The 14,557-nt window shown below is 32.7% G+C and overlaps 1 protein-coding gene across 1 annotated transcript in view; it reads left to right on the top strand.

Annotated features, from left to right (window-relative positions):
- MANEA (mannosidase endo-alpha) overlaps nt 1-14,282 on the top strand; it is a 48,550-nt gene extending 34,268 nt beyond the window's left edge. Inside the window, exons 4-5 of the mRNA XM_006926292.3 lie at nt 8,374-8,450; nt 9,229-14,282. Coding sequence (XP_006926354.2) covers nt 8,374-8,450; nt 9,229-9,871 — 720 coding nt within the window. The 3' untranslated portion in view covers nt 9,872-14,282. The remainder of the gene's footprint in view (nt 1-8,373; nt 8,451-9,228) is intronic.
- Nucleotides 14,283-14,557: the final 275 nt, after the last annotated feature.

Below are 14,557 nucleotides of genomic sequence, written 5' to 3'. Positions count from 1 at the left end.
ATATTGTATCACATTAATTAATTTGTGGAATTTGAACCAACCTTGCATCCCAGGAATAAATCCCATGTGATTATGCTATATGTATGATCTTTTTAATTAATTGCTGTGTTCAGTTTCCTAGTATTTGTTGAGGATTTTTGCATCTGTATTCATCAGGAACACTGACCTGCAATTTTATTTGTAATGTTTTTGGTTTCAGAGTAATGCTGTTCTGCTTCATTTAGTCTACTTTTCAATCTTCTAGTGCATTTCTCAGCTTATGTTATTCCTCAGCTCTCTGACTTCTGTTTGGTACTTTCTTTTACTTTCCATTGCTTTTGTTGAAATTCTGTGTTCATCAATTCCTGTCCTAAGCCCTGTGAGCAACTTTATGACCATTAATTTCAACTCTCTATCAGATAATTTACTTATCTGTGTTCTATTAAGGTTTTATCTTTTTCTGTCATTTGGAGCATATTCCTCTATTTCTTCATCTTGCTTAACTCTGTTTTTGTTTCTGTGCATTAGATGAAATAGCTACTTCTGCCAGTCTTGAAGGTTTGACCTCGTGTAGGAGATGAACCTTATTGCTCAACCTTTCCCTAGCTCTTAGTTGTCTCTCAAACCTTTTTTGATTTTCAAAGCAGCCTATCTTATTTTTAATAGCTCCCAGTAGTTCAGGGTATGCCAAGACCAGTTGCTTTCCCATAGTGGAAGGTCTCAATCAGCACCTAGATCCAGGCTTATTGAAAGCCAAACTTTAGGCAGCATCTTTTACAGAATGCAAATATATGCAGTCTTGTGGGACCAAAAGTGTAAGCGCCACCGCCCACCAGAGTCAAGAAATTCAGAGGTGTCCCCAGAGTGGCCATCATGAAAATCAGTGCTTCAGTCAAGTGTAAGCTCCTTTCTGGGAGATAACCAGTGAGCTGTAGTGAGATACAGGGAGAGCACAAAGGTGGTGTCCCCCACCTATGGTCCATGAGTGTATTTCTGTAGTTTCTAGATGTGTCCCAAACCTAAAGTCTGCTCCTAAGGCTGAAGCTCCAGGTCAAGCAAGTAGGCCTTTTTCACAGAAAGGTTGTGGGTGTTTAAGTCTGCTGTCTCTTGCACCCTAGACGTGGTAGCCTGCCAAGACCCATCTTTCTGATTGTTATATTCCCTTGGTGTCCTGGAATACAAGACACCCCTGGTCACTACTGCCAAGCAATGAAAGGTTATCTTCTGGTCTATAGCCACAAAAGAGCCCCAGATACATGAAAGAGCTACCCTCCAAGCTCCAGGTTTTGAGTTTCCTCCCAGTTGTGGGTCCCTGTGCCAGAGGAAAAGTTTAAGGCAAGATTATGTCTCAGCCTTTCTTACCTGCTTCAGTGTGGGTTCCCTCTTTTGTCAGATATGGATGGGTCGCTCCACGAGTTTTTAGAGTGGTTTTCAGAGGGAATCATTATGTGGCCATATATTTGGTGTGTGTGGGAAGAAGCAAGGGATCTTCCTATGTCTTGAACTGGAATTTTTGAGAAAATTCAAAAGCAAAAATACAAAGAAATAAAAACATTTGGCACTAAGACATTTTAGAAAATTACTGTAAAAAATAGTTAACAGTAATCAGCATATTATAGACAATTATAAAGATCTGTAGCTATTTTGGAGAAAATAACCAGGAGAAACAAAAATGCTTTAAAAATTAACAATTTCCACTTGGATGTATTATTTTTCTGCTTTTTTTTTAAAATTTACAGTGTGAAATTTGATGTGGTTTCCACTTTCATGGGATGGCTTTTCCATCCCTTCACTTTGAGTGAATGTGTGTCCTTGAAGCTGATATGGGTCTCTTGTTGGCAGCATAGAGTTGGGTCTTGTTTTTAATCCATCCAGTTACTCTGTGCCTTTTGATTGGTTAATTCAATCCATTTCCCTTTAGAGTAAGTATTAATATCTAAGGAATTTTGCCATCATTTTCTGCCTACTTTGTAAATTGGTTATTTTTCATTGTGGTATACTGTTTCCCCTTGCTCTAGGTTTTTGCTCTGTGTTTACTTAAAACATTTTTTAGATATACGTTTTGGGCTATTAACAACTTATCTTTGATCTCCTATAAAAGCTATACCCTTTTACTCTTTCCTTGAATATGATTGATACCACAATTTTTTTGTTGTTATATATTGTTAATTTATAGTAGCTATATATATATTTTTTTTTTCTACTCTTTTCCTTTAACCTTTATACCATATTTGAGTAGTTGACACACCATCCTAATAGAAAGTTAGTTTTCTAAATGTCTATTTTTCACCTTTACCAGTGGGTTGTGTACTCTTGTGTGTTTTCATGTGCGTGATTAGCCTGCTGTTGTTTCAGCTCAAAGAACTCCTTTCTGCATTTATTGCAAGTCAGGTCTAGTGGTGGTGAACTCCTTTAAATTTTGTCTAGGGAAAGCCTTCTCCGTAACTGAAGGCTAAATATGCTGGACAAAGTATTCTTGGCTGGCCATTTTTATTTTTCGACACTTTGAACATGTCATTCCACTATCCTCTGGCCTATTAAGTTTCTGCTGAGAACTTGCTGATAGTGCAATAGGAGTTCCTGTGTAGGGTTTTTTTTTTTTTTTTTTTTAAACCTCGCTGCTTTTAAGATTCTTCATCACTGATTTGTGACAGATATATCTTAGAAAGGGTTACATTGAGATTATAGGATGATCTATTAGCTTTCTAGACTTGTATGTCCAAGTCTTTCTTCAGGTTTGGGAATTTCTCAGCTATTATGTATTTAAATAAACTCTCTGCCTCCTTCTCCTTCTTTTCTTCTGGAACCTCGATTTTTCTGATATGTGTTTATGAATAACCATAGGTCACATAGGCTTTCTTTGTTGTTCTTAAATCTATGTTCCTTCTGTGTTATTTCAAAATTCCTAATCTCCAATTTTTTTCCCCCTGTGGTCTGCCCTGTTACATATGATCTCTATTGCATTCTCAATCTCATTCATTGAATTTTCAGCTCCAGAATTTGGTTCTTTATAATTTTATTCTCTTTGGTAAAGAACTCATTTTATTCATAATTTTTAGTTCTGGTTTCATTGAGTTATAACTTGTTTCTTTAGAACAGCTATTTTGAATACTTTATTCATTAGATTGCAGTATTATGTCCCTTTGAGCTTGGTTGCTGGAGAATATCATTTTGTGTGGGTGTGATACATATTTCCTATTCCTTGTAAATATGTTACTGCTTTTACACTTGAAGTAGTAGATACCTCCTTTTTTTCTCCTTCCTTGCAGCAGTTGAAATATTATGTTCTCTTATGTTATTACCTGAGTTTTTCTTTTTTGTGAAGGTGTAACTGCTCCCTCTGAGGCAAATGTTTAAAGCTTTTATGTTTTCTCCGGTTCTTAAAATTCACCAGGCTGGCTATTGAAAAAATGTTGTTTTCAATAAAGTGACACTAGCTCAACTCAGTGGTCGATAGGTGTGCTGTCTACTGGAGCTTGTTCTTGCAGTGGCACTTGGCAGCCCATAGAAGGAACTGACAGAGCAGGGGGAGGTGAGGGTTTAGAACTGAGTGCACTGAAGGTTTGCAGACCCAGTTTGTTGCTCCCAGGAGCAGTACTCCCAGCAGCTCCTGGGTGGACTTCCTGGTGAACACAATCCTTTTAACATCATTTGAAACTTTTCTGCCTCTCTATATCAATACCCCCTCCTCCCCCCGGGCACACACCCACAGATTTTGAGCTTTCACCATATTATTCTAGGTACTAGTGGAGAGAATGAATTTCTCCAGCTGGGATAACCAGGTACTCAGCACTTTACTTTTTCTCTGTGAGAGAGGTCACCAGAAAATCAGTCCTTTTTAGTGTTTCCATAGGCGGAGGTGTGGTACTGGAAAAGTTTCTCTTACAGCCTCCAAATATGTATTTTTCTTTTCCTCCAGTGATATGCTGGAGTCTCCCTTTGGGAAGGTGAGACTTCTACAAGTTCTAATGCATGAGTTCCTGCCCAGGTCTGTCCTCACCAAATTTTTGCCCAGCACTTAGGCATTTTGGCTGGCTCCTCTATCCCATGTAGAGTTTCATCTCTTACCTATAGACTGCATTGGTGGGTGAGAGTCTTCCCAGGTTCCTTAGAGTTAGGTACTAATTTACACAGTACCCACAATGGTGTCCTGCACCACTGCCCAGCAAAGGGGCAACAGCAGCACTGGCACTTGAGAATCTGCCTCCATCTCTGGTTGCGGCTATGGTTACACCTCTGGAGGGCCTGGTAGCAGCAGTGCCCAGGGCCATAGGGAGCGAGGTAGCTGTGGGTTCTTGAAGCCTTCTCCACTCCTGCACCATGGTGGTGGTGCTTCAGGACCCAGCTGTCTCAGACACAGCTACGGCACCCACCACAGTGGCACCATCAACTGTGGCATCAGCAACCATGGAGGTGCAAGGAGCACAGGTAAGAAAACATCTTGTGTCTTGGCACCATCTACTAGAAAATAAAAGGAAGACCTCTAATTATTAGCCTGCTCAATTGCTGCATAAAAAGGTACCTAAATATAGTTTTTAAAACTGAAAATGCACCATCCTGTGGAACAACCAAGGTAACATGAAGATGATTCTCCAGTAACCAAACGTAAAGTCATGGAAGATTGTGATCTCAATGATAGAGAATTAAAAATAGCCATCCATGAAGAAACTCAAGAAGATACAAAAAAACCCAGAAAGGCAATTAAGTGAGCTCAGAAACAAAAGTAATGAGGAGTACTTTGCCAAAGAGGTTATAATTCAAAAAGAACAAAGCAGAAGTTCTGTAACTGAAGAACTCAGTGAGATGGAAAATTCCTTAAAAGGCATTGGAAATGGATACTAAAAAGACAATAGAAAAGATTAATGAAAGGAAGAGCTTATTCTTCGAAAAGATAAACAGAATTGACAACTCTTTAGCTGAATTCACTAAGGAAAATAGACTCGAATAAAATCAGAAATGAAAGAGGAAAAATTATAATGGATACCATAAATATAAAGGATCATAAAAGAATACTGTGAAAGGCTATATGCCACCAAATTGCATAACCTAGAAGAAATGGGTAAATTCTTAGAATCATATAACATTCCTAGACCAAATCATGAAGAAATACAAAATCTGACTAGACTGATCCCTAGCAAGGAAATGTAAATAGTAATCAAAAATCTTACAAGAAACAAAAGTGCGGTGAATTCTACCAAACATTCATAGGACATTTAATAGTTACCATTCTCAAACTCAAAAAATTGAAGAGGGAATGCTTCCTAACTCATTTAGGAAGCCAACATTACCTTAATACCAAAACCAGGCAAGTACAACACAATTAAAGTAAATTACAGCCAATATTTCTGATGAACATAGATGCAGAAATCCTCAACAAAATACTAGAAATCACATACAACAATACATTAAAAGGACTATACACCATGATCAAATGAGGTTCATTCCAGGGATGCAAAGATGATTCAACATCTGCAAATTAATCATTGTGATATACCACATTTACATAATGGAGAATAAAAATCATATGAACACCTCAGAAGATGCAGAAAAGGCACTTGACAAGATACAGCATCCATTTATGATAAAAACTGTGACTACAGTGGGTAAAGTACCTCAGCATAATAAAAGCCATATATATACAAACCTACAACAATGATGAAAAACTGAAAGCTTTTTCTCTAAGATCAGGAACATGGCAAGGATGCCCACTCTTGCCACTTTTATTCAACATAGTGCTGCTATAAGTCCTAGCCCGAGCAATTAGATAAGGAAAAGACATAAAAGGTATCCAGATTGGAAAGTAAGAAGTAAAAGTGTCATTATTTGTGGATGATATGATTTTGTATATGGAAAACCTTAAAGATTCTTCTAAAAGAAATTAGAAATAATAAATTAGTACAGAACAGTCGTAAGGTAGAAAATCAATGTGCAAAAATCTGTTGCATTTCTATATACTAACAGTGGTGTATCACAAAGCAAAATGAAGAGAACAATCTCATTTACAATTGCAACAAAAAGAATAAAATACCTAGCAATAAACTTTTAAAAGGAGGTGCAAGACCTGTACACTAAAAACAACAAGCCATTGTTGAAAGAAATTGAAGTTACAAAGAAACGGAAAGATACTGTATTCATAGATTAAAAGAATAAACATTGCTTTAGGTAATATGGACATTTTAACAGTCTAGAAATTCAATGCAATTCCTATTAAAATCCAAAATCCCAATGGAATTTTTCACAGAAATAGAAAAAACATTCCAAAAATTCATATGTAGCCACAAAAGATCCCAATAGCCAAAGCAATCCGCTGAGAAAGGAGCAAAGCCAGAGACATTACACTTCCTGATTCCAAACTATACTACAAAGCTTAGTAATCAAACAGTATGGTTTTGGCAGAAAAACAGACAAAAAGACCAATGGGAAATAATTAAGCACTTAGAAATAAACCCACACATATACAGACAACTAATTTATGACAAAGGAAACAAGAATATATAATGGAGAAAGAAAAGTCTCTTAAATGGTGCTAGAAAAACTGAACAACTGTATGCAAAAGAATAAAACTAGATCACTGTTTTTCACCATATATAGAAATTATCTCAAAGACTTGAACTTGAGACGTGAAACAATAAAATATATAGAAGAAAATTGGCACTAAACTTAATGGACATCAGTCTTAGTGATATTCTAGTGCATTTAACTTCAAAGGCAAGAGAAACAAAAATAAAGAAATAGAACATGAAACTAAAAAGACTTTGCATTGCAAAGGAAACCATCAACAAAACAAAAAGTCAGCCAACCAAATGGGAGAAGATATTTGAAAATGATATTTCCAGTAAGGGATTAATCTCTAAAATATATAAAGAACTCATGCAATTCAAACACAACAAAAAACAATTATAAATGGGCAGAGGATCTGAATAGACATTTTTCCAAAGAAGGCATACAGGTGGCCAACAGGTACATGAAAAGATGTTTAATTTCACTAATTTTTAGGGAAATGCAAATCAAAAGCACAATGAGATGTCACCAAACATAAATTAGAATGGCTGTTATCAAAAAGACAGATAAATGTTGGAGAGGATGTAGATAAAAGGGAACCCTCATACGCTGTTGGTGATAATGTAAATTGAGACAACCAGTATGGCAAACAGCATTGAGGTTCTTAAAAAAAAAAAAAAAAATGAATAGAGCTACCATATGATCCAGCAATTCTTCTTCTGGGTATTTATCCAAGGACTGTGAAAACATTTATTTGAAAAGATATGTGTACCCCGTGTTCATTGCAGCATTATTTATAATAACCAAGATATGGAAATAACCTAAATGTCCATTGACAGATGAATAAAGATGTGGTACCTATATACAGTGGAATAATCATTCATAAAAAAGATGAAATATTGCCATTTCCAACAACATGGATGGATCTTGAGGGTATGATGCTAAGTGAAATAAGTCAGACAGAGGACAAAGAACATATGATTTCACTCATGTAGAAAATTAAAAAATGAACAAACTCAGATAATAAATTGATGATTACAGGAGGGGGAGAGAAAAATTGGTAAAGGGGGTCAGATGTAGGATGATGATGATTAGAAACCAGACTTTTGGTGATGAGCATGCAGTAGACATTGAATTGTAATGCTGTACACCTGAAATTTTTATGTTATTAAACAATGATATCTAATTTTTTTTTTAAAAATGGAGCCTTCTGTGCTCAGTATTTAAGTACTTTTGGTTACTGCTTTCTACTATTAGTGATATATAAACCATATGAATAAGCATTCTAAAAATTATTGTCCTTTATAATACTAGTGGCTATTAATAGTACAAATTAAACATTATTTTGTAAAATGATATTTTCATTATGTAGAATTTGGCACTTAAAGACATTTGCTGTTGATTCCACTTAAGTGTAAGCCTAATGATCACACCTGTAAACAACTCAGATTTTTCTAGACCATTTTTTTGCCTTTCTTAAAGATGTTTGAATATAGAATATATCCCTATTTATTCTTTACAAGGAATAAACATACAAGAAGTAGTATTGCACAGTGGTTGAACATTTGAGCTCTGAATTCAGAATACCCACTGCCTCCAGCTCGCTGGGTGTGACAAGTTATTGCACCTATCTTAATTTTGATTTTCTCGTGTAGAAAATGAAGATAGTAAGTACCTATAGAGTTGTGAATTAACTGAGGTAAATGTATAAAATATTTAGGATATTAATTATTAGAGAAAGCGTAGTACATTGTCTATTAAACTCTCTAGTAACTTTTGTGTTCAGTAAGCATTTTAAATTAAGGTTATTAAATCATGGAATTAATTTAAAATATGGAATATACTTTTATTTTTACATCATAATTTTTTTTCTAATCAATATTTTTGTTTTAGGTCACTTTTCACATCGAACCATATTACAATCGAGATGACCAAAGCATGTACAAAAATATCAAATATATTATAGACAAGTGAGTTTCTTCTGTGTTTATAATCACCAGTTTGTGATCCAGTGCTAATTACTGTTGTAAGAAAAGTACATTTAAATTCTGTTTGAGAGATTTGAATGATTTATGGTCTGACATTAAAATAAAACTAATTTTGTAATGAATATTGCAGTCATTTTGAGGAACATTTCTGAAGTTCCTTACAGTTCACTCTCTGTATGAATAAAGATTTTTATTTTATGTGTTTATTAGGCTATTTATGATTTCTATCATACTGACATTTTAAATTGATATTCTTTAAATCATACAGAGTTTTCTTTTAAACTCTGTGAACTGTTTATAGCAAAGGACTGACATTTAATATTTTTATTTATATTTAGTCTGATTACAGGGAAAAAAATTAATACAGTTTCATTTTGTTCCCTTGAACAAATTATTATTTTACTAATAGTGACAGATGCCATACTCTTACAAAGAAACTTTTTAGCAACAGTGGGCCAATTATCATTGATATTTTAAAAGCATATATTCATATAGAAAATGGGCTCTTCATGGTGTTAGTCATCATTTGTAAACCTCATATAATATAATTTCTTATTTGGTAATGTCTTAATGTATCCAGTATTTCATTTCCCAATGTATAAAATCAATGCATTTTTAATAATTATTTAACTGACTTCCCAAAGAAGGTAAACATTTTGCTTAAACTGTACTGATTACCTTCATTTTCAGTAAATAATTATTGTGTATGGCAAATGAGTTCTGAATATTAATTTCACTTTTACATATGTTTGTATTGTAGATATGGAAATCATCCGGCTTTTTACAGGTACAAGACTAAGACCGGCAATGCTCTTCCTATGTTTTATGTCTACGATTCCTATATTACAAAGCCTGAACAATGGGCCAATCTGTTAACCGTCTCAGGGTCTCAGAGCATTCGCAATTCTCCTTATGATGGATTGTTTATTGCACTTCTAGTAGAAGACAAGCATAAATATGATATCCTTCAAGGTGGTTTTGATGGAATTTATACATATTTTGCCACAAATGGCTTTACTTACGGCTCATCATATGAGAATTGGGCTAAGCTAAAATTATTTTGTGATCACTTCAAACTAATATTTATCCCAAGTGTGGGGCCAGGATATATAGATACCAGCATCCGTCCATGGAATGCTCAGAACACTCGGAACAGAATCAATGGGAAATATTATGAAACGGCTCTGCGTGCTGCTCTCCAAACCCACCCCAGTGTGATTTCTATCACCTCTTTTAATGAGTGGCATGAAGGAACTCAGATTGAAAAGGCTATTCCCAAAAGAACTACCAGTACAGTGTACCTGGATTACCGGCCTCATAAACCAAGTCTTTATCTAGAACTAACTCGCAAGTGGTCTGGAATATACAGTAAGGAAAGAGCAACTTATGCATTAGATCAATAGCTGCCTGTTTATTATAGAATTCACCTATTTTCAGTAAATGCCTTTTTAGTTATAGACAGAAAACTGTAAAAATTAAGATGCATTATTACAATTATCTTTAATGAAGATAATTTGCACTTTTTTAAAGGTAGTAATTTTATCATTGCCATGCTTCACAACACTGCACTGAGAAAATGCCTGAGAGAACATTGTGCAGAAACATCCCCTGTGGCATCATTCGCTAAATTTATAACTGAAATTGAAATCCTGTTTTCATAGCAATTTAATTTTTATTTTATAATAGGTAATTGCTTGTTACATAAAGTAGTTAGCACACAGTTAAATTCTACTTGTATTCTGGGCCCAAAGAAATAAGATTGTGCGTATATTTGGTATGTTGAAGAAAAACTGAAAAAAATAGTGTACTAAGTTTTTTCAATGACTCAGACAACTTTATTGTATTGGTGTTTGGATTCTGGATAATTCTTAAGAAAAGTAAAATCATACCTTAAACCTTACTGTGAACCATACTGTGTTAGGAAGACCTGCTTTCTACAGCACAATATATATCATTTGCAGATTTTTGGTTACCTGTAGCATGCTAGATGTTTTGCATGTCTAATGTTTCTGCTTTACAATGCTGAACTCCAGATTTTAGAAGCTATAGAAAGTTATTTTATAAAAGTTAACAATTGTTACTCAAGTCTTAAGAAAACTTAGTTGCTTCACAATTATTACAATAATATAATACTCAAAATGTTATCATTTTTAGAGTATCTTGTTAATGTTAACTTGTTCTACTATATATGTTTTAGAATTTAATATTAATCAGAGACCAACTGTTAAATAAGAAAAAAGTGATACTATTTTTGGATTGCCTTCTTTTAATATTTTAAGCTATTTTTACCAAAAGTAATAGAGAACATTTACTTAGCTTTTTTTAGATTTTAGGGACATGGAAATAAAAATTCCTTTATATCTTAAATTTTTTCCTGAAGTTTCACATTTGATTAAGTTTAACAATTAATGATGGAAATCTTTTATTTAAAAGACAATATTTTAAATTATTGTATAAAATTCCTATTTAAAAACATTATACTTTTATGGTTCTTACGGGTTAAATGCTTGTGATCAATTATTTGTCATATTGTGACAAATTTATCAATCACCTGTATGATAAAAATGAATCTTTTTACTTTAAAAACTAAAGAATGCATTCTATTATTATAGTTAATATTTGTAACGAGAACTAAAAATCATATATGCTCTTACATGAATATTATTTCTTAGATATTCTATTAAAGCAATAGGGTAATACTAAACAATAATGCATATATATCTTCAGAGTATGAAGACACTCATACAGAAACAAGTTAGCAGTGAAATTTATTTTTCAGCAGTGTTTTTGAAGTAAAATGTGTTTTTTAAAAAGAGGCATGATTGTCAAACTTATTTATAGCTTAAGAATTTGCTGTTCCTTAGAATGATCATGCCACAGGAAATTAGTACAATAGTAATAGTCTACTTTCTACAAGTAATTACAAGAAAAAATCACTATGCTGATATAACCATCTTCATACGAACACTCATACAGATATAACCTGTGGATTTTTTTTTTCTTATATCCAGTTAGCCACTATATATTTTCTTAGGGATAAACTCTAAATGTCATACCTAATAATAGTTTATAATGTACCATGTTTTATTAAAATTTAGAGAAATATCTACTACAGAGGTATATTTGAACCCACTATGAAACAAAATTAATTTTATGAAATAGTTCTAAGATTCAGGGAAAGTGTATAAAAACATGGTCGGCAAATCCTCAACGTGGATAGCACCACTTCCTATCCTACTCCTACTGGAGACAGATAATCTACTACAGTACAGTTTACCTTTGACCTTTGTTGTGGTTCTAGCATATTACCCCAACCAGCCAGTAAGAGTCATTCACGTTTCAAAGTAAAATAAAACATTCTGTTTTCATTGCAGAAAGTTATCAAGGGAAGAATGTTTGGAATCTGAGCACATAATAGTTTACTAATTTATAATTATATGAATGTTATGTTTCTTTTCTCCTGTTTTTAAAAACAGGTTATTAGGCAGAATTCTCTCTAACAGTTTTATTATTCTTAGGGAGGAATGCTTCAGAATCTTCCTCAGGTATTTATTACAGCTGAGTTGCCTTTACCATTTGACTTGTAGCACCATTTAGATCATCATGATCACAAGCAAATAAGAGCAAAGAATTGATTTCCTAATTATAAAAACTATAGGTTTGCAAAGAAAAAAGTGTAATATATGCAATGCATGAATCATAACGAATTCTTTTATGATTTAAGTGGTCTACATGTTTTGACTGTGAAGACACCAAATCTTTCCTTCATTGTTTCTCTTAAAGATTAATATTGTCAAAAACTGCTGTTATTAGTGTTTATATCAGTTACATGTTAACTTTTTTCTGTTTTAAAAGAGTAATTAAAAGATGACTATTTTGTTATATAAAGTAGTTAACTTTAATCTAATAAAAGCATACATGAAATATATTGTATCTTAGATATAAACATTTTTCTATTTATGAAATATTTGATTTCTGACCAACAGATGAAAAGTAGAATTCAGTCACACTTTTTGTATATTTTCTCTTTCAAGATATGTAGCACTAACAAAGTAGATATCTTGAACTGTACATACTTTTTAAATGTGAATTTGTTATACACATACACAAAAGTTTTTTTTTCTTTTTTTCTTTTCTTTTTTAATTTGGGAGATGTTTTCTTATTTTTTTTTTATTCTTTGGATATAATCGTATATTAGCTCTGACATCCTTTAGGAAATTGATCTTCCGCTAAAACAGCAAAGATAATAAGCTGCCTGAAAACCTAAGTTCATAACCTTTTGCTTTTTCAAACTGATCATTTATTTCATTTAAACACGATGACTGCTCTTAAGTTTTATAGCATCTACAGAAACAATCCTTGAAAGTCTATATCTAAATTTTGAGTTAAGGTTGACACTCTCATGTCCCATAGCATAGAAGCTACATACTTTATTTATGATCAGCAAAATTTCAGTTATTTTTACAAATATTTAAAATTTTTAAATTTAAAAAAAACAATTGACCTAGCCACAAGCAAAAGGAAGTTTTTTTGGCTCAGATAGTCCTTTTTTAAAAACTGTACTCCAAATTTAATTTTATACTGACATATAGCCACATAAAAGCTAAATGTTATTATATGCTTAATGTAAGGTTATTGTTTTTGAGAATTTAGGTACTGCATTGGCTTAATTACAGAGACTCATTCATTCTCGGTCAAATTATAAAACTTAGTGGTAGTGCTTTTATATTGCAGCTGTCAATGGAGCGGGGTGGGGGGGCATTTTTCAATATAATTAGCTTTTGTTATTATAATTACTATTTAATTTATGGCATCAAAAGACAAAATAATTTGAGACCTAATAAACAAATAGTCATAGATCTAAAATTTACTAAAATCAAAATATAGTGGCACTTTTTCTATTGAATGTTCATTTAAAAGTATTGTATATATTGGATTTCAAGTTCCTCAATTTATATAAAGAACAATAAATTTAAATATAAAGATAAAGTCTTTTAGAAGCTACTCCATTGAAATAACTATTTCATGACACAAAACAATGACGACTATGGTAAGATAATTCTACATGTAATTCAACTTATGGTATAGGATTGTGTGATCATGCTTTTGTGTTTTTGTTTTTTACTTCGAAATAGTTAAAAATCTGAGCAAATATCATTGTAAACAACTCTAAGTGACAAACCAGCTACTCATTCACATTGAAATGCATTTATGTCTGTGTATAAAAGTACTTTTAAGTCAGTTTTATAAAACATTATCAAACCATTATATCACCATGTTAATTTGGTAATTGGTCTAATGTAATGTGATCTTTACCCTGATCTCAAAAATATCAAATGCAAAAGAGAATATTTAGAAGAAATTCAATCGTAATACATGCAGTAACTTTAGGAATCTATGTTTGAACAGTCACCTAAGTGTAGCATGCCACTTTTATTTGTACATACTAAATTTATATTTATTAAATACCACTGTACTCTATATCAATTTTTAATTACCCAGACTTATTTTAACCAAATGGTAGCCTATTAATCCATTAACATTAAAATGGAGCAGTCTAATCTCTGACTACATGTAAAAAGTCAATTGCAAATCTGATTGCTATACTCTTGAAAATTTGCTTTATTGCTATATTTAATTATAGTACATTCTTGAAAATTATGTTTTTAGATATTTTATAAGAAAAATATTTTGTGACAATGATATGAACAGTAACCAAACTCAAATTCTATTTCATTTTTTCTCATATGAGTATTATGTGTTTGTAGCTAAAGGCTTAATTTAATTTCCAAATAAAATGTTCTGTTAATGCATTATTTATTTCACTTTTATCATTTATGTCATTTTAAAATAGAGTTTAGGTAATGTTTCCTCTTATTAAAATATGAGCACTCTGCAAAACAAAGATTTGAAGTATATTTTCACACCAAAAAAACTAAAAAATTAAAATATAATGAATGATGAAATTAAAAATAGAATGTAAATACAGTGCTAGCAGAAATGGTTGAGAACTGGGTTGAATTCTAGCCCCAACTTCTGCAGCCCACTTTCTTCCCTTTTGCTGCCTACCTGCCATTCAACCTATCTT

Source organism: Pteropus alecto, unplaced genomic scaffold (assembly GCF_000325575.1).
Source record: "Pteropus alecto unplaced genomic scaffold, ASM32557v1 scaffold7, whole genome shotgun sequence".
Classification (NCBI taxonomy): Eukaryota; Metazoa; Chordata; class Mammalia; order Chiroptera; family Pteropodidae; genus Pteropus; species Pteropus alecto.
This window is presented reverse-complemented; position numbering and strand designations above follow the sequence as displayed.